At 34.4% G+C, this 20,656-nt stretch overlaps 2 protein-coding genes across 2 annotated transcripts; both read right to left on the minus strand.

Annotated features, from left to right (window-relative positions):
• Positions 1 to 1,239: 1,239 nt before the first annotated feature.
• Positions 1,240 to 12,924, minus strand: LOC115717118 (regulator of nonsense transcripts 1 homolog). Its single transcript, XM_030646064.2, has 28 exons — positions 12,175 to 12,924; positions 10,971 to 11,222; positions 10,715 to 10,885; positions 10,542 to 10,592; positions 10,345 to 10,437; positions 10,120 to 10,215; positions 9,940 to 9,990; positions 9,725 to 9,843; positions 8,793 to 8,901; positions 8,100 to 8,222; positions 7,950 to 8,021; positions 7,177 to 7,248; positions 7,017 to 7,083; positions 6,579 to 6,721; positions 6,410 to 6,481; positions 6,208 to 6,336; positions 5,237 to 5,392; positions 4,989 to 5,102; positions 4,817 to 4,915; positions 4,517 to 4,594; positions 4,257 to 4,391; positions 3,908 to 3,982; positions 3,682 to 3,799; positions 3,151 to 3,524; positions 2,921 to 3,055; positions 2,456 to 2,587; positions 2,236 to 2,355; positions 1,240 to 2,112 (listed from the first exon to the last, which is right to left on the minus strand). The coding sequence occupies exons 1-28, from the start codon at positions 12,694 to 12,696 to the stop codon at positions 1,972 to 1,974; spliced, it is 3,819 nt and encodes a 1,272-aa protein (XP_030501924.2). The 5' UTR covers positions 12,697 to 12,924; the 3' UTR covers positions 1,240 to 1,971.
• Positions 12,925 to 15,485: 2,561 nt separating this feature from the next.
• On the minus strand, positions 15,486 to 18,577 carry LOC115717163 (thioredoxin-like protein YLS8). Its single transcript, XM_030646115.2, has 3 exons — positions 18,338 to 18,577; positions 16,802 to 16,927; positions 15,486 to 16,012 (listed from the first exon to the last, which is right to left on the minus strand). The coding sequence occupies exons 2-3, from the start codon at positions 16,919 to 16,921 to the stop codon at positions 15,704 to 15,706; spliced, it is 429 nt and encodes a 142-aa protein (XP_030501975.1). The 5' UTR covers positions 16,922 to 16,927; positions 18,338 to 18,577; the 3' UTR covers positions 15,486 to 15,703.
• Positions 18,578 to 20,656: the final 2,079 nt, after the last annotated feature.

Raw genomic sequence — 20,656 nt, forward strand, 5'->3', positions numbered from 1 at the left:
TCTCATGTCTTTTATCCTTTCTCCCTAATGTAACCATCTCACATGTCAAACGTACTGCTAATATGGCTGCTCACGGTTTGGCAAAATTTACTTTAGGGGTGGATGAGGCTTGTTCTTGGTTTGAGGAAATCCCTCCTCCAATTTACTCTATTATTGTAAATGAATGCTATTTCTAATTTATAATAACTAAGTATTTTTACTCAAAAAAAAAAACACCCTAAACAATATGTCATATTCTTATTTATAATTTTGTACAATTAAGTTTAGGAATTTATATAATTCAAATTAAATTTATTTTAAATATAAATATATAGAATCTAATAGTTGTTTACACCTTAGCTCTATTTTGTTTTTAGTTGACACTCGATTAGAGATATTTTAAGAATATAAGTCCCATGAAGGTTGGCATTGGAATTGGAATTTTGGTTGAGAGAGTAGTTGTGTTCTGTTCTTATCTTATTATCTTATCTTTGCTTCAGTTGTGAAGGCTCTCATATTTAAAGAAGCAGTGAGACAAGGCTTATTCTGGGCTGAGCCTACAATACAAGTCAAATCATTTGGAATCTGATAGTCAATATTTTCTTGTGCAATTAATGCAACAGCTCACCCAATATGGGAACTCACTCTCTACCAAAATTGGCCTGATCACATTACTTATTCCTGTGTTTTCGGCTCTGTTATCTAAGATATATATCACATATATAAATCCTTTTAGCTTTTCATCCACTGGGTTAGCTTATTCCTTTGTTTTGGTTTCTATCTAATGAAAGTTCTAGCTCTCCTTTAAATAAAATAAAAGAAAAGGAATCTTTACCTAAACTTCAAATTCTTACAGAAAACTCACAGAAATTATTTTTGTTGGAACAAATGAAAATAAAAATAGAAATTAAAAAAGAATAGAATAAAATTTAAAATACATACATACAAAAATTAATAAAAAAAAAATAATTTTTTTTTTCCAATTTGTAATGGAAGTCTTTTCTTCCATTTTAAAATAAAATAATCATTTAAATAACAAACTAAAATTCAATACTTAAAAATGTAACCAAACAAAAAAATAGAATAAAAATTAATTTATTTTCTTTCTATTCAATCTAACCTAAGAGAAAAGTTTTAAACTACTAGTCTTGAAGAGGTAATAATTATGGAGCAACAAAAATAAAACAGAAAGAAGGAAACAAATGAAATAAAATATGCACACTGGTTTGGACAAGTAAAAAATCTAAAAACCACAAAAAATAGCGAATTGCGCTGAGAAGCAAGGTCATTAATAGTAGCTAATAATTTAGCCCATTACACAATTAAAAACCAATCACACTTTATATACCACCAAAGGGTTGTACTGCAAAGCAAGTGTTTTTAGTGAATAACCCTCTTCTATGCAAGTATAGAGTGTGTAAATTACATGTCAGGAAGAGCAGAAAGGAGGGGGTGGGGTGGGGTGGGTGTTCATAGGCAACCTTTCCCGGCATGCTGTACAAAAATATTCTTTCAGTAAAAACTGCTTTCTGTACCAAAAATTGGGTCTTCCCTCTAAGTCTCATCATATTATGTTAAATAGCCCTTGCCCTGCCTACTATTTCAACCCGTCCAATGCCGCCCTTTATGCCAAAACCATCCCATGTAATTGCACTCATCCTCTTGAGCACTTCTTTTATCTTTTTCTCAACACAAAACTTTTAAGCTTGTAATCGGGGTTATCATTTTCTTTCTCAGCCTCTGATGTGGTGCTGCTTGTGTTTTGATTAAAAACGATGCTCAGTCATTTGGCTCCGTCGCACAAATCTTATTCCAAAAAACCCAACAAGTGTATTTGTATCCACTATACGGGTGATGTAGATAGATAACCAAACTGACCTCAATCGGCAATCCATTCTGCACTTTAGGGCACATATTTGGGCACACAAGAGAGCACAACCAGAGTAGCTGAATGCAAAAGATTAACCCATCACATCAATTACTCCCTTCACTTCAACCATTGTAGTGGATTTTCTGATTTTGAGAGCTCTGACTCGGTTGAGGTGGCTGCTGCTGCTGCTGTGGGGCTTGCAAGTTCAGTGGTTGTGTGTTGTAATGAGTGAAGGGTTGAGAGTAGAGTGAATTCATCAATCCCTGCAAACGAGTTTAAAAAGATGTTAAATCGTCTGTGTTCAAGACACCGAAAAAAAAAAACAAAACAGTCTAAGTTTTACACACATAAATTGCATATCAAGATCCATCAGTATAAGTAAAAACCTGAGACTGAAGCTGACTAGCGTTAGCCACACCATAGTGACTCTGCGATGCATCATCTTGTGATGGGTCATTAAAGGCAGCTTGAGTAAATAAACCTTGTGATCCATGAGGCATATAGTCCTGTGTAATAAAGAAAATTTTCGAAGAAAAAAACGAGTTAGCAAAAATGAAAAACCAGGCTTCAATGGCAACTGTGACTCTGAGAGAGAACTCCACCAACCTGAGACATGAAGTCATTTCCAGTACCAAAGCGAGAATAACCAGCCTGAGAATTCTGGTTCAGGAAGTTCCCTGGAAATCCACCTTGCGCTCCTTGTGTAACATAATCAACACCATATCCACTTTGTGAAGCCTGCAGACCAGGTAATCAGCAAGTCAACACTCTTCAACAGAAATGTGTAATAAGCAACTTTGTTGTTTTAAATGTTTGTATATGCACGTAAATCTTATATCCTCCTACACAAAACTCAGCATCCGATAACCAGTTTGCAAATAACATCCAAGTCCAAACCTTTGTCTAAATCTATAGTTCTGTACAAACAAAAAAACTTTTCTAGGCAGCAGCAAGTAAATACTCATGCTTTTCCATCAAAGTATATAAATTTATCCGTCCAAAAGTAAGAACTTTTTGATGACCAATAAATACCACTATGTAAAACATTAGTAAAGACCTCCAAATTCATACCTGGGTGGAGAAGTCAGCAACATTGTAAGGAACGTGTGATCCTTGACTTTTGAAGTCATCACCCAAGAAATCCTGAGACATGCCAGCCATGGAAAACCCATCACGAAAAGTTTGGCTTGGCCCTTGAACTGGCATCTGTTATATAAAAGAACATACTGTAAGGGCACGGCGTAGAAGGTAGAGAAACAGGTTCCAAAAGTTGACAGCAAAATAAAGGCAGCAGAACTTACATTATTGACAAATCCTGGTTGAGATAACGGCCCACCCACAGATGGCTGACTATTTGGATTTTCCAAAGCAGGAAAGTTAAAAGTTGATCCAATATTTCCAAAAGATTGTTGGGCGCCTTGCTGATGTGGAAGATGACTGCCAATAGGAGCACCAGCATTTCCACGTCCAGCACCAAAACCCCGACTTCCAGGCTGAGGGACATGAGGCACTGCTCCAACCGGTCCATGTACAGCTCCACGAGTTGGAATAGCATATGGTTGAGATGCGGGGCCACCAGGAAATGGTGGAAGGGGAACTCGAGGCATTGGATACCCTGCCGGATGCAAGCCAGGTTTATGGGTTCCGTTTGGTGGACTAGGAGGTATATAAGAACCTGCACTCAGTGTAAAATTTTCTTCACCTTAGTCAATGAAAATGAGCACACTGAGGCAAAATCTTATTAAGGGTTCTATATCAGATATAGTCAACAAGTCATCAATCATTCTAAAAAATTGATGCAACAAAAGTTCATCATTATAAGATCAACATACCCCTTCCTCGAGCACTTCTTCTTTCAGCATTTTGGTTAGATGAGGAAACAGATGAAAAACTGTCACTAGGCACAACACCAGGACCACCACCAAAGAAAAGACGCCGATCATTGTATATCTGCATCAATATGGAAGAAACAATCATGGTATAAGCTCATAGTTCCCATATTTTCAACAAATGGAAAAGCACGATGAAAGAAAATCATGCCGTGATGTAGCAGCTCACCTTTTTGGGCTTTTGGAATTGGACCATACTCTGTTTCAGGTTATTTAGAGGCCCTTCAACCAAACACTCATGTTCCTAATGGAAGGCAAGAAGGAAAACCAAATTATAAAAAGGCTTAATAATGAATGAAATATTTTCGTGCACAATCTCATGGATAATAATTCTGATTTACTTTAGTAATATGGTCTATAATATGAGAAGCCAGATGATAAAATAAACAATACTAGACAAACATACCAGAAAAACACCAATATACTTTTCTTCCTCACAACAGGCACATCATTTTCAGTATCATAAGAGTCCATTTCAAATAAAGTAGAATTTCACCAAAAGAAAATAGATCTATTACCTTGTAGTGAGTCAATAAACCATTCCACAACGGTTGTTTACTTAAAACTTTCGGGTTTCCCAGAATCACAATACCATACCGAGCACGGGTTAGAGCAACATTCAGTCTTCGAGGATCATTGAGAAAACCAATGCCCTGAACAGAAGGATTTCAGCAGTCAACCAATAATGGATAGTATTTATCTTCATGAAATGACAGCCAGACATATGCTTACTGAAAGCATTAGTTACAACATAAAGATAAAGAGTAAATTAACCAACCTGGTGTTCATTACTTCTAACACATGACAGGATGATGTAATCTTTCTCCCTACCCTGAAATGAATCGACACTTGCAACCTGCAGGAAAAAAAACAATAATTTTACAGTAAAAAAAATCAATTATATTTTGGACATGTTAAACATGTATCTTTTACTTACAAACACTAACACTAAAAGATTTGAACTTGAAGGAAGAAAGAAAACAACAATGGATAAATTATTTAAAGACGAAAAAAGGGCAAGCATCAAAGAATGAAAAAGAAAAAAAGTATCTACATAACCTACGCAAAACATTTTTACCTCAATTTCCTTGTAAAGTTGTTGTCTGAGAGCACCATTCCTTGACATATAGTTCACAATATACGCCCTTTGTCCCTCGTATGGTGTTATGACCCCTATCTGTACAGCATTAAAATATTACCAATCATGAACAGCATGGTAAATAAATGCAAAAGAAAAATCCTATATTTACCTGGCTAGGAACTACACCACTTCTTAAGAAAGTGGTCACAATCTTTTCAACATTAGCAGCCTCTGTCCTGTTGAGATAAGATGTACCACTGGCACTTATCTCCTCTTGCCCCATCTGGAAAACAGCTTTTGTAAACTCATTGATAATAAGAGAGAAATAAAAGTGGCAAAATAACAGAAGAAAAACAGAGATGCAAATCTGTTCACACACACTCAACCATATCAAACGACTTGACAGTGATACTATACCTGTACATAAAAGAACATAGGACGATTGGGAACTGGCCAAGGGAAATCAATGCCAGTAGATTGCCTTTCATTGATAGTCACTCCATTTTGCAGTGTGCCTTCATAAAAGCTGTTAGAAGGAAACTCTGACAGAGAAGGATGCATGCGATATTGAACCTAAAACATAAAGAGTATAGAATAATACATTAAGTTTACAGCATTATTTAAAAGAAATCAACTTGAAAGAACAGAACTAAGCAAAAAGAAATTGATAAACCACACACATATATAAATATATATTTCTGAAAGAAAAATAGCACCTTTACAGGGAAAAATAGTAAAAGAGTTAAAACAAATTCCTTCTCTGTTTTCTCAGAGATTGGAGTTAGTTTTGTAATTCCATGTAATTCTTCTAGTGTTTTGAGTGTATACCTCCCTCAATTTAATATATATATTTAATAGCTGTGCATATATATATATATACACGAATGCCATAAGGCGTATACCTCCCTCAATTTAAGAGCTGGTCTTAAATGCCATAAACCCAGCTTAAAAGCTGGACAAGCTGGGCTTTTTTAAAAAAGAAAATAAGCTCCAACCCTCTGCAAAAATAAAAACAGAGGAGAGGAGAGCTGCTTCCACTATTCAAGTTCTAGAAACTAAATTTTCATCTTTATTTTAGAGTTTTAGATTATTTATGTGACAATGGTTGAGACTTTTTGAGCTTTGCCTTACAAAAACAAAATGCCTTCAGGCTTAAAAACACTTTTTTAAACATTGACCAAAATAATAATGTAAGAAAGACAATAATCATATAATTATCTTCATTGATCATAGATTCTGAATCAAAAACTAATGAAGCTCTTGAATTGGAAATTCATAAATTAAAATGCTATAAACAATACCACAAGCAAACTTAAATATGCACAGCACATGCATGTATGTATACATTAACCAAATAAAAAAAAAAAGTTGGGTGAAAAGAAAAGTACCTGCAACCTAATTGGTTTCACACCAAGTAGAACAAGCCGTTCAAAAAGAGACTGCGCTAAGCCAGCACGTGCTGCTTTTTTGCACATAATAACTGGACCAAGCTGACAGTGATCACCGACAAGAACCACCTATTTTGGAAACTATTAGAAAATTTCTTTAAAATCAAGCATAAATGGCAATATAAGATGTGTATAAGCATACCTGCTTTGCACCAAGAACTAAAGGAATAAGGCATTCAGGTTCCGTTGACTGAGTAGATTCATCAATGAGTACCTGAAATAGAGCAAGGGAGAATTAACCACTGTTTTTTATGAGTTGTTTAGCACCTGTAAGTTCACTATCACCCAGCTATTCATGAATAGTGTCCAACCTGGCGGAATCTAAAGTTTGCTAATCGGGGATCTCCAGCTCCAACACAAGTACAACATATGACATCAGCACTCTGAGAAATCTCTCTCTCTGTTGCTCGCTTCAGAGCTTTATATTTTTTTTCATCACTGCTGGACAATTCACCTGCAATTGTAAGTGAAAAAGAAAAGAAAAAAGTTCCATGTCAGACCAAAATTAGCCATACTTCATTAATTTCTCTCATGGAGCCACTCAAACAAAACCCTTTCTCTCCGATCCCCCCCTCGACACCCAAAATTTCTATCCAGATTCTCCGAAAATAATGTCTTCCTCAAAGTCGAAAAAAATTAATTTTAAAAAGGTCGTCTCAAATGAATACAATACAAAACAAGTCAAAATTATTCCTCAAATGGGATTTATCAACTATATGCAAGTGCAATAGAGGGAAAGAAAGAGAGACCTTGTTCATCTTTCAATTGTTGTAACTTGTGAAGTTCACTCTTTTCAGATGTGTCTAAATGGCGAACCTGCAATATTCACAAATGTTATGCATAACGTGGAAGCAGAGAATCTATATGGATAATACCACAAATATTGATGAAGAGTACAAGCCAACAGACCTGGTAGTGTAGGGTTAAGTGCTCGACAGGAGAACTTACAGCTTCCCTGGACTTAGCACAAAGCCTAACAACCTAGAATGCAGAAGAAAAATAAGATGTAGCATTAAGTAGAGCATACATTGAGTATAATGGGCATTAAGTATCAGGCAAACATAATTTCTAAGCCCCTTGAGCAAAAGCATGACCATAAAATAATTTATGCTATTTAAATAAATGCATTATCAATTAAGAACACAAAAAATGAGAACTGAAATATTACTCCGAGAACAAAATCAAATAAATATATATTATAACTCATTAACAGTCTCGAGGGTAAAAATTGGCTACGCACTACAAGTAAAATATTTCACAGCAGAAAAGAAATATTTACACGACTCGAATCAATTTTGAATTAATATTAAGATTTAATAAACCACATTAAAAGTCTAATAAAATAAATATAATTTGTCAACACGTAGTCATGAAGATTTGTTAACGAGCAGTTTCATTATGTGTCAAATACATATCTAATGCCTAAGCATGAAGTAATTATGCAGTATGCACAAGAGACCAGAACAGAATATATATATATAGTTTAATGTGAATGTGAATAATCAAAAATACAATAACCGATAACACACGACAAAAACAATCAACATAATTAAAAAATTCTATAGGAATTCAAAAGAAAAATCATTAATCACGAGATGTACTTATTTTAAGTTTCAGACAAACAGTCAAAAGGACAGCATTTTGTAAGTATATAAAGAAAAATGCAAAGTTGTAACCTTTACCTTTAATCCTGTGGCACTTATTTTCTCTGCTAGTTGGTCTACAGCCACATTACTAGGGGCACAAACCAAGACCTGAAACAACAAATTAAAGTAGAAGTAGCATCAGATGTGTAAAATGCAGGAAAGAATCAAATCATTTTAGAAACCTACCTGCCCTTGGCCTTGTTTTGCCATGTGATACACAATTGCTGCCGAAGTCACAGTTTTTCCCGTACCAGGAGGTCCTTGAATAAGACTTATAGGCTTCTGTAGAACACTTTTAACAGCAAAAACCTAAAAATAAAGGAATCTTAGACTCTTGGAATTTAAGAAAAGTGCATATTTAAAATACGAAGTGATACACGATACCCACAAAGCAAGCCATATTGCATGCAAAAGTGAACACATAAACATATCAAAAGAACATAAAATAAAGTCACAACAAATCCAACAAGAACAACAACTAGAGAAGAACAAATAAAATAAATAATCTAGATAAAAACTAGAAGCCAAAACACAAAAGTGTATCCCTGAATGTTAAGGAGAAAGAGGCAAGATCGAACAAATATCTACTTTGGCCCTGCTTGCTTGGAACTCTTGTACCAAATGTAATTCTCCCATTTCCCATATTCAATAAAGCTAATAATGCATGTTATGCATTACACTAGAAAGACACATAAGAAAATTGTGTTCTGACATAATTTAAGTTTGTAGCAACAATTATTTTCTAATTTAGGCATCTCCAAATCAATTGACCAAGAGTAAACAAGAGCAGCATCAAATCAGTGAACAAGAACATGGTTTGACAAATAAACATATACCAAGGTTAGAAAATTAGAATTCAGATATAATCAGGCAGCATACTTGAGATGCATTTAGCTCTGGAAGACCAGGTGCACCAAAACGACGAGGAAGCGTATTGCGAACCATCTGAACCTCTACTTCATGGCCTAACAAGTGATGGTAGATATACCTGCCCAACAGATAACATTTATAAAATTCAGTGCTTTCATATCAGGGTCATTAATCAAGCATTGTAAATACATCAATGAACACCACCTTGGACCCTGTAAAATAAAACCGCATATGCATACAAAAGCAATATCATAGTAATATGTTAATAACTTAATGAACTCTATAATATTTTCAAGAAGTATTCAATTATTTGAAGTTTAGGATTATATTCTATCAAAGCATTGAAAGAATGGGTGCATTTTCCAAGAGCTTAATATATACCAGCCAAAGAAAACAGATAGACATCACGATTTTTTCTGCTCAGCAACCTCCAAAAAAATTAAAATTAATAATTAAAAAAATGAAGGAAGTATACCATCCCTGTTGTTTGTCCAAGAACCAACTTAGTACCTACTGTTTAATCAATACTGTTTTAACACCCTGTTATTTTTCTAAATACCAACATATTACCTATTGTTTTAGCTAAAATTATTTTAGTACCTTGCATATGATTAAATCAATTCAATATTGAACAATTTTCACCGATTTTGGTAAAAATAGTTCGAATGTAATCAAAACTATCTCAATTTATATTTGATTAAAAATTGAAATATATTTTATAAAAAAATAGTAGAAATTAAAATGATTACTGCATATTAAAAAACATATACATATGTATCACATAGCAGTAAGATTTCATTTTTAAAAGATATTTTCAACTAAAACTGATTTAATAAATATAACATGTGATATTATTTAAATAATAGGGTACTAAGTTAGTTCTTGGACAAATAAGAAGATATACTCCCTTGAAAGAAAAAAAAAATGAAAAGAAAACATACCCACTGACACTAGTCTCATCCACTGCAAAAGTTTTCATTGCTCCTTGCATCCTATCAAAGCTAGTACTCTTCCAAACGAAGTCAACACTAAAACCATGGTTCAGGTCAACAGGTACTCCCTGCGACAGTATCCACAAGCATTAGGAAAACACCAGAATAAATATATATATATAATTATTACAAAAGAAAAATACTAGTGCATCACTAAAATTCACCTGACTAGCTCGAAGTTCAAGTGCAACCTCTTCTTGTGCAGTTAACTTAATCTGAAACAACAAGAAAGTAATATTTTATTATTGTATATGAAATAAATTTCACTACAGTCCAGAGAGTGTACTAACTTAAATCTAAAGTCCGGCACTGCTTTTTTATTGATATTAATAAAATATACATACCACATGTCCAACTGATTGCCATGCTGGATGAGCAGCATCTCCAGAATAACGCAATCGCAACTCATCTCCAGGTACAAGACGCAACTCATTGTCCTCCTATGACAATATAGATTATGAACTACTTTATGTGAAATCGTCACAATAAAAAAAACCAAGAAAGCATTGAAATAAGTCTGGCATCAAATAAATTCTGTGTAACTCATAAATAACTTGATAGTAAAGCACCTTTGGAAAAACAAAATAAGCAACTCGCTTTTTATTTAGACCAATATCCCATCGAATGGTGACATTATCCTTGCTTTGAGATTCTTTCATCATCTGTCACAAAATAGGGAACATAGAATGCCACATGATATTAAATAAAAAAACAACACCTTAACAATAATTAAAAAGAAAAGAAAAGAACACAGACAGATACATACTTTGTCATAGTCAGCTTCAAGCTTAATAAGTGGTGCAAATACATTTTGGTACTGCATAAGAAATAAAAAAACCAACTTATCATTAACCGGCCTGATAAAATTAAAGAACATTGAAGGATTTTGTCATAATGATTCAAATGCAATACAAGCAAGGTGAGAAACTACAAGTTCACCTGGTAAGCATCTTCATATTTCAAAACTACAGGCTGAGGTTCATCATCCACACCAGGTTTCTCAAGATCTTCAAGTGAAGCATCTGGATTTGTTTTCCAAAGTTCTTCTACCTTGTTTATTTGTTGAGCACTGATTTGTCGTGCTCTCAGCTGCTCTTGTTCAGACGGCACCTGCAAAGAACAATATCTTATAAGAGGGGGAGCAACATTAGATAATACTGTAACAACTGAAGAGCCAATGGAAAACATTACTAACCTTAACAAGCCACTGCAAGAAACACCTATCATCAATCAAGGGACACCATTGGCTCAAGTCCCAATTCATATCCTTCAATGCATTAACACTTAAGCAAGGTTCTCTACAAAGAAGAACAACCACACTCTCTGTCTTGGCTGATATAAATCCAAGTAGAAACACATTGCGACAACCACAATTATAACATTCAAGAATTGTTTCACCAAGCGGACTATCTTTATGAAGGCAGACTTCCTTGTGCTTGGCTCGAACCTACACAAGGGGACCAATATACTTACTATTTCAAATATCAGATAAAGATCATACTGATATTTGCTTTAACATATTGCTGTGTTACTAGAAAATATACTCATAATCATAATGCTTCAAAAAAACAAAATATATATATAATCATATTGGATATGCCCCTACTGAACTGTTAATATGTATACAAGGAAACCCGTCAAATATTTATAAGCTGGAGTATAATAGGCCCATTCAGAATACCACCATATGAAAATGTATTCACTAATAGTTAACAAAGCACAAGACGAGACTATCAAAATGTTTAATTACATAATCAGCATTTACTTTGAAAATATCTTCTAAGAATTTATAGGCTTAAGAACCTACAATTGCTTGTCATTGCACTTTGGGAACCATCAAATACAAATTACAAACAAAGTCTTTTGATAAGTTCAGGTCAATAGGTCAGGCAGACCACCCAAATTTCAAGGAATATAGTCCAATAGACCACCGAGGCTCCTTCCTTCGTCAAGAGAAGTTAACACGGAACAACAACTCTTAATAAGGGAAAAAAAAAACCAGAAGCCTTACGAATGACAAGTCGTCCAACCAGCTTTCAACATTGCATTTAAGTTCTGCTTTAGCAACATATTTGTGTAAAGTTATTGTGTCTGCAATTACTTCCTATGAGTCGCATCCCCAAATTCCAAGCAAAATATTCTAACTAAAGTTTATTAAAAAAAAAAGACTTAAATCATTAGATGACCGTGTATGTTTATGTTCTATTATACTTAAAAAATGGACCCCAACCCTAATTATCAAAACGAATTATGATCTTAAAAAACCAAAATGCCCGAAGTTTTCAATCCTAAAATCTTGATCATCACTCTCACTTCTCAGTTCAAAGTTCTCAACCCAATTCGCACTATTAAATAATAAACCAAACTTAAAAAAATCGAGAAAACGAAAAGCAACTCACCAGATGATTCACAATATGCGACCCAGACGTGTTCCCCCGCGAATTACAGAACCACTTACGACACGAAGGCACATTACACCTCACAACGCAAGCCGGGTTCGACACCCCACAATATCTACAAGCATGCTCTGTGAAATCCCCCTTGGCATAATCATAATTATCATCATCCCCAGTATCCTCAAAGTTAAGCCCACTCATCCCGGTCGCCAAAGCATCCACAACCTGATTATTCGAGCTACTACTCGCCCGTGCCTTAGTTGCACTACCCGGCGCAGTCGAAACCGGCGAGGCATCAGACTGGTGATCGGACCCAGGACCAGCGGCTCCACCACCGACGCGATCAGTTGGTTCAGCCAACGAATCGGAAGGCGTAGGCCAAGCAACAGGGGACCGAATCGAGTCCCGAAACTCCGGGTAATCGAAGTCCTCCCCTTGCGTGTTGAACTCAAGGAATGTGTAGGCGTCGTTGCCCGCGTCGGGCTGCGAAGACGTATCGAACAGATTACTCTGCTGAGAATCCATCAAAACCAATAATCCAATAGCCTTAGGGTTTTAGGTTGTGGCGTTTATGAAATAGGAAAATTCAAACAGAAAAAACTGAAAGAACAAAGAGGGGTTAGGGTTAGGGTTTGGGGAAAAGAGAAAGAAAAAAAAACGAGAAAATGAGGAAGAAGAGAGAGAGAAGAGAGTTTGTTGTTAGTGATTTTGGGGGACGGTGCGTGGGGGTATAAACGTCATTGAGGGCGAAAGTGTGTGACGTACTGGTACGTACTGCCAACTCAAAAGAAACATTATACTTTGTGAGTAACGACACGCGCTAACGCGCTACTGTGATTGGGTCTGGGTACGAGGGCACGACTTTGCTGGTCCCGCTGGCACGTGTGATTCCAATGGTTTACTTGGCGCGTGAGAAACAACGAAGAAATATGGAATTTTTTTTTTGGAACCAAGACTTATGGAATTCTTCACGAAAGATGGCGAGAAATTTTTTTTTTTTCTTAAATTAAGGATTTTTTTTATAACAATCTTAAATTAAGGATTGAGAAAGAAAGGGACCATCTTTTCAACAAAAAAAAAATTGACATAGACTCCTTAATTAAGACAGAGTAAAAAAAATCAAAACTTACAAACCAAACCAAATGTATAGAGGGCGTTTGGGCATTTGGAATGAAGTTTTGAAAATAATTTTTTTTTTTTGACAAAGTGATTAAAATTACTCATGAATTTATGACGTTTACGTCCGCTACGGGCATTGGAACCTCATTGAACGACAAATAGTAATTTACGACGTAAATAACTAAGTTTAATTGCAAATAAATACCTAAGTTTAATTTTTGGCGGTACTAATATTTAAATTATATTTTTGGAACTCTGTAAAATATTAAGTCATTATCCTTATTTTTTCATTGGTATAGTTAAATTAATTTTTTTTAAAAAAAAATAAATATTTAATGACTTGAACCAATAAAGAATTGTCACGTGGCAATTTACTTAACACTTAACAGTCAGGCAAAAGTTCTAGAATTATAACTTAAGTATTATTACCGCTAAAAATTAAACTTAAGTATTTATTTACAACTTGGAGTTAAACTTAAGTATTTATGCCACAAATTTAAAGTAGTGCTTCCTCAATAATCATTGGCATTCAACCTTTCAACAAGCAACACTTAATAGATTTTTTTTTTCAACTATGATCATCATGCCCTCGCTGTTAGTGCTCCCGTTGCTACATGTTCAACAAAGAACTACTCGAAGATTTCAGTTAAAATTTGTAAAACTATGGCTGAAAGATTCTAAAAGTATGCACATTATTACACAAAGCCGACAACCGTATTTTTCTGATTACCCTATACAAAATTGGCTCTTGTGCTCTTGAGTTACAACAGTGACGCTCCCATAAATATGGCAGCTTCAAGCGAAAAATAATAATGCTCAACAACAAGTGACAATGTTGTTAAACTCTAATGATGAATCTCCACAACGCTTTTAACAACTTCAATCTTCGAAAGCTGTTCTCAAGGAGCTATTGGAACAAGAAGAAACTTATTGGCATTAAAGGTCTCAAGTTGAGTGGCTGAAAAAGAAGTTATTTTTTATTTTGCAATTACTTTTGAGCGTTTATACACATTCTCAAGTAGGGATAGTTAAAAACATCAATCAATTTAATTTGATTTTCTTGCAAATTATGTAGTTTTTAGTTGTTGCGTTAAAGTTTAACTTACAAATTACAATTCCTATGAAAACCATACTCTTTACTTATTATAATATTATTTATTTGACTATATCTATTTGCACACGCGAATTTTCACAATAATCTATTTGTTACTAATCATTGATGTGCAAAAAATTTAAAATAGAATAAAATTGATTAAACCACGAGACGACTTAGTGAGGTGTTATAATTAGGACTGAACATTATGCAGATTGATCAAGTTCGCGTGTTTCGAATTCAAAAAATTGTATTCGGACCCGACCCGTGAAATGGTTTTAGGTTTGCGGGTCCGTGGGCTTGGGTTGACTGGATTGGTCGGGTCAACTTGGTCAACTTTTTGTTTTTTCAATCACCGAAATTCTTTAAAGAAAAAAAAAAATATTTTTTCAATCCAAAGTAGAAACTTAAATCCAATAATCCTAAACCAACAAATAATTCATCAAACTGATGCTCATTGTTTATGAAAATCATGAATGGTGAACATGATAATAAAAACTAAAAGTGTCAAAATAAATTACGACTAAAAATTCAAAGTCCATACTGTATAGTCTATTCATACATTTCGTACTAATTATTGTCCACCATAACCCATCCATACATTCCGTACTAGTTATTGTTCACCATAATCCAACTTTACATATGATAATAATATATCCAATATTATCCATATCCATATGATATAAGGCATAAGTATTTATAAAATTATAATTATACACTAGTATAGTATACACATACATAACCTTAAATTTTTCATCTCTAATCTAATAGATAAAATATATAAAAAAATCATACTTATATTTTAATTTTTACTTTCATTATTATACATTACATATACATATAATTTTTACTAAAATCTTATACACAAAATAATAAGTAGTCGAATGGGTTCACAACAAAAATTAGACCCAAACCCACCCGAAAGAATTGACCGGCTTAGACCCGACCCGCCATTAGGGAACGGGTTTTCTCAATTGACCGGTTGGTCGAATCGGTCTGCGCAGGTTGGCCGGGTACTAGTCAATCCCAGCCAAAATGTTTAGTCCTAGTGATAACTGTGCTCAAAAACCAAATTCAAGTGAAATTCATATAATTTAAACCATTAGAAGATAAGAATATGTACTAACACACCATTCAATCAAGTTGTAACATTGTATTTCATTCTTCTGGACATCGCACTAAGCGTCCAAATAGTTAACATAAGAACTTTGACTTTTGGGAGAAATAAAGCTTTGAGAAATTCGACAGATTCTTAGAGAAACAAGTTACAGTGAATTCTAACAAATATAACCACAAATATATATAGATTTGCATAAGAGCTTAGTAGCGATACTTGGTAGAGTAATCCTTGGGAGCAATCACAAGACCCCGTCCTTTCCTAGCTCCGCGGTACACAGTCTCGACAATGTCAATGAACTCTTGCTTGTCCTTAAGGGCCCAGTTGATCTTATTATTGTTTCCAGTTCCGAGATCGATCATAATATGCTTGTTCCTGAAGAAAAACATGACCGTAGACGGGTCATACAACTCGTACATGGTGTTGAAATCTGGAACCTCAGTAATGTCCACAAGGTATATCACAGCAAAGTTTTTTATTGTCTCAGCAACTGATGCCAAAACTTCATCCATCTGTTCAGCAACAAAACAATACATTCAAAAACTAAATAAAGAAATACGTCCACAAACAAATTGTACATTGCAAAAAGACTCCATGAAAGAAGCTACAACTGATATCCACATGAAATTATGAGAATTAAATCCCAATACACATATCATATAGACATATACCAATCATATCAAATATGAGACCCACAATAGAAACATAGCAGAGTTTTTAAAACAATTAGTAATTTGAGAAAATTATGTGAGCAAAGTGAAGAACCAACAACATATAAAATTACACATTACTTTCAACCTAAGTTCTCATCTCTTCTCTTCTCTCTGCTGTACACATTTGAACTTCGACATGATGGATGTAAATGCCAAAGAAAAGGAAAAAAAAAGAAAACCCAATAAAACAGAACATACAATAAGAACACTAAAAGAAAGACTGTTGATTCTGGTGTATAGTGGAGAAGTATTATAAATAGACCAAGAACTCTAACTGTTGATTCTGGTATATTGTGGATTGGTATTATAAAGAGACCAAAAACCCTCAGCAAGTTGTGCAAAAATAACAACGCAAGCAGTTTCAAAATTAAGAAATTTCTACAAAGAATGGGAAAAACCCTTTACTAGGATCTGGATGAAACAACTATCTGAATTAACAATCTCATTAAGCTAAAGGAATACAAAAGTTCAGAATTCAGTAAAACAGAAATTAAAATCCCCCCCAAAAAAGACAATCAGTAGATCAAGAAAAATAAAATAAAGAGAATTGGAATTTAGGATTGGGGAATTAGGATAAATTCATAATACCTGCATACAGGTCTCATCCCAGTCGTGGCCAAATCGGATGATGACAAGGCGCTCTTCCTCAGCGAGGATGGACTGATCAACAGCCCATCCAGAGTGCAAATGTGGAAGCAAGTACGACATCTCTCTCTACAAAATTTATTAGCAGAAATTAAATGATTTAATTATATAAGTTATACATAAATTAAATCAAATTGCAATCTTGTGTTCTGATCTAAACTAATTGCTTATTAAAAAATAGCTTATGTATATGTTACAAAACTAATATTAAGTGGTGGATCAGTGATCTGGTGTGACCTCTTTGGTAACAAGCCCTAACTTTCACTCTCCCTTCCTTTCTGCATTTTTCCTTAAAAAAAATAATACTAACTTTGATCGTATGATTACAAATCAATTTAATGCAAACCTGAAAGTCTTTCATACAGATAATGATTATTCTTCATACAAGTTCTTGTCCCAGCACACCCTAACATAACGGGATTGCCAAATGAAAAAATAGACTCTATTGGAAATTGCTAGAACACTCATGTTTACTGCTCCCATGCCAAAATTATTTTTGGGAGAAGCCATTCTCACCACTGTATACCTCATAAATCATATGCCTTCTCGAGTGTTAAAACTCATCCTCATACACATCTTATTTCTAATATTCCCTATAAGACATTTGGTTGTGCATCTTATTTATGTGCATGTTTTAGGTCCAAATGGCTCAAAATTTGACCCGCGTGCTCTTAAGTGTGTTTTTTTGGGCTACTCTTCTACCAAAAAAGGGTATAAATGCTATCACCCCCATTGAAGAGCAATTTTTTTATCCCACCACTTCACTTCAGGGACGAAAAGTGAGTGAAGTTTCAGGTTGGGATACACTTGTCTGCCTAAGGCTATTCCTGATTTTGATATTCATCACTCGTTTCATCAATCCTCTCAGCAGCCACTATCTAAGCCTATAACTAAATCAAACAGTTTATATGCACAAAACAAATACATAAATACAATAACTAAACATAACCCTAAACCCAAATAATAAGTTCATACGCCCAAAGAAAATATCTTCTTCTTCGATTCCCTTTCATATACATATTATACATGTCATCATCATGTTCTAAATGTATACTATGTTTTGTGATAGAAAAATTAATATATAGGGGCTCCTGAAAGACCACATGGATGGGCATTTTTTTTCAACCTCACATTACTCTTCACTATCATAAAATTTTATTGTTTTTTTTGGAATGAAAATATAATTCAGTGAAAATGAAAGAAAAGGCATTAAGGCTACAAGCTTCAAAAGCCACACAACATAAATATTAACAGCAACGAACCAAGGCACAATAGCTTCTAGACAAGCTTTCTCTTGCTAGACCATGGTAAATCTAAATTGTTCCAACTTCTAAAAATTAGAGAAATTATTCAAATTCAACAAACTCAGAGCAAACTCAAACCTATCTAATAAACTTACTTAGATCAACAAACTCAGAAATAAAAAAATAGTGAAAATATAAATGGGAGAGTAAATATAGACCTAGAAGAAATATGTACCTTGTGGTTGTGTTAATAGTAAATCAATGAATGTAGAGCACCAACTGGTAGTAGATCAGCAAGTGGGTATCGAATCGAAGAAGAAGACGAAGGAAATCGAAGAAGAAGAAGAATGGTAGAGCCGTAGAAGTGGTCTGGTTTTTTCGTCGAGGAGAAAGAGAGAGAAAAAGAAATCGTGGTGTTTTTAATGGGAGATTACCATATAGCATTCTTTAATTTACATTTTGGTTTATTGCTCTGTATTTGAATTTTAGTTGCAATTTAAATTATTTTTTATATGAATTGTTATGTAGATTTTTATAAAAATATGATGAAATTATTATAAAAGGTAAAAAATAAAAAAAAATAAAAACTTATTTTTAATATCCAATTCAAAAACTTAAAAATTAAAATTAGTAGGAATTAGGGTTGGTAAAATGGGTCAGACACGATAACACAACTTTAAACTTGCACGAAGGTTAGTGGGTTTGGGTTTGTCTTAAATGGGTGCAGGTTGTGTTCGAGTTGACTCGTCTAACTCGTTTATTGTGTTCGGATTGACACAGCTAATACAAAATTGATCCGTTAATAACCTATTTAAAGTTATTTGGTACTTTAACATGTCATAAATAGATTATAAACGTGTTGAATATTTTATAGACGTGCTATTAGTTGACATGTTTAAACCAAATATATTTATAAACGGGTTATACGGGTCGTGTCGTGTCAACCCGTTTATAAACGGGTTGTGTTTGGGTTTCATTTTTTTACACGATTATTAAATGGGTCGTGTTTGGGTTGAGCATATACTTGTTATATATGAGTCTCGACACGACACGAACACGACCTGTGAACACGAATTGTCACCCTTAGCAGGACCACAATAATAATAATACTAATACTACTACTACTAATAATAATAATAATAGAAATAAGTTTGGGAATACCTCTTTTTGTATCTATTAATCAAAAATACCTTTATATTATATTTCATTAAATATATCCACTTTTATTAGTGACTTGCCTAATATACTCTCACCCTCAACTTAAGTCTAGCACATAATTAATAAAAACCAATTTTTTTTAATACCTAAACAATTAATATAATCTAAACTAAATATTTTTTATAACCTAACAACAAATAATAAATTTTTTATTATATAACAACAAATAATCTAATTTAAATATTTTTCAAAATCCCTAAATCAAAAACTAAATAATTAAAACAAACATTGTAATGGACAATTTGATTCCATTACAACAAACTAAACATGTCGTAAGTGTATGAAGAAAAGAGCTAGAGGAAGATAATTTTAAGGAAAGATACAATTTTAGACGATTGTCTTGTCTATATTGACATGGTTTATACTGTTTGATTGGTTTTGATCGTTTGACATAGAGTTTTGGTGTGTTTGTGGTTTGTACGTTATGGCTTCGTCAAGCAGAGATGCAGAGGAGTTGGAGGTTCGATGGGATGATTTGCAGATCGATGAGGAAGAAGGAGGAGTCTTATTTGATAATCCTTCTGAGTTGGAGGATGAGGTTGATGCAAGATGGTGTCTGGTGGGGAGATTGCTCACGGATCGTGTGTCCGATTTTGATACAGTCCGAAATGTCATGGCTTCACTCTGGCGTCCAGTAAAAGGCATGTTTGTTAAAGAATTAGAGTTTAATCGTTTTCTTTTTCAATTCTTTCATGAACTGGATATTAATAGGGTGCTTGAAGGTTCACCATGGACGTTTAACAAAATACCTTTGATTATTCAAAGATTGAAATTAGGAGAAAATCCTAGGTTGGTACCCCTAAACACAATGGAGATTTGGGTACAAGTTTATGATCTTAGAGTGGGTTTTCAGTCAGAGCGAGTGCTTAGGGCATGTGGCGCTTACATTGGACAGTTTGTTTCATCTTGTCCTAAGAATTATTCTGGCATTTGGAGGGAGTACTTGAGAGTCCGGGTATTGATCAATATTGACAAACCACTGAAGAGAAGAATGAAAATTTACTACACCAAGGAAGACTATTTCTGGGCAAATTTCAAATATGAGAGGGTGCCCACTTTTTGTTTCATCTGTGGTATACTCGGGCATGGTGAAAGATTTTGTCCCCGTGTTTTTGATGGACCATTAGAGAAGGTGGTTAAGCCATATGGCTTATTCATGAAAGCCCCAGATCGGCGCTCTCAAAAACAGATTGGTGCAAGGTGGCTTCGTGACAACATGGCAAGACCTCTACAACCTGATGCCGCCGTTCCTAGGAGCAGTGGTCCTCCGGCGTCAGCTACCAGTTCCAGGAGAGAGGCAGATCCGAGAAACCGGGGTGACAGAGAGGACATGGAG

This window comes from Cannabis sativa, chromosome 5 (assembly GCF_029168945.1).
Source record: "Cannabis sativa cultivar Pink pepper isolate KNU-18-1 chromosome 5, ASM2916894v1, whole genome shotgun sequence".
Lineage (NCBI taxonomy): Eukaryota > Viridiplantae > Streptophyta > Magnoliopsida > Rosales > Cannabaceae > Cannabis > Cannabis sativa.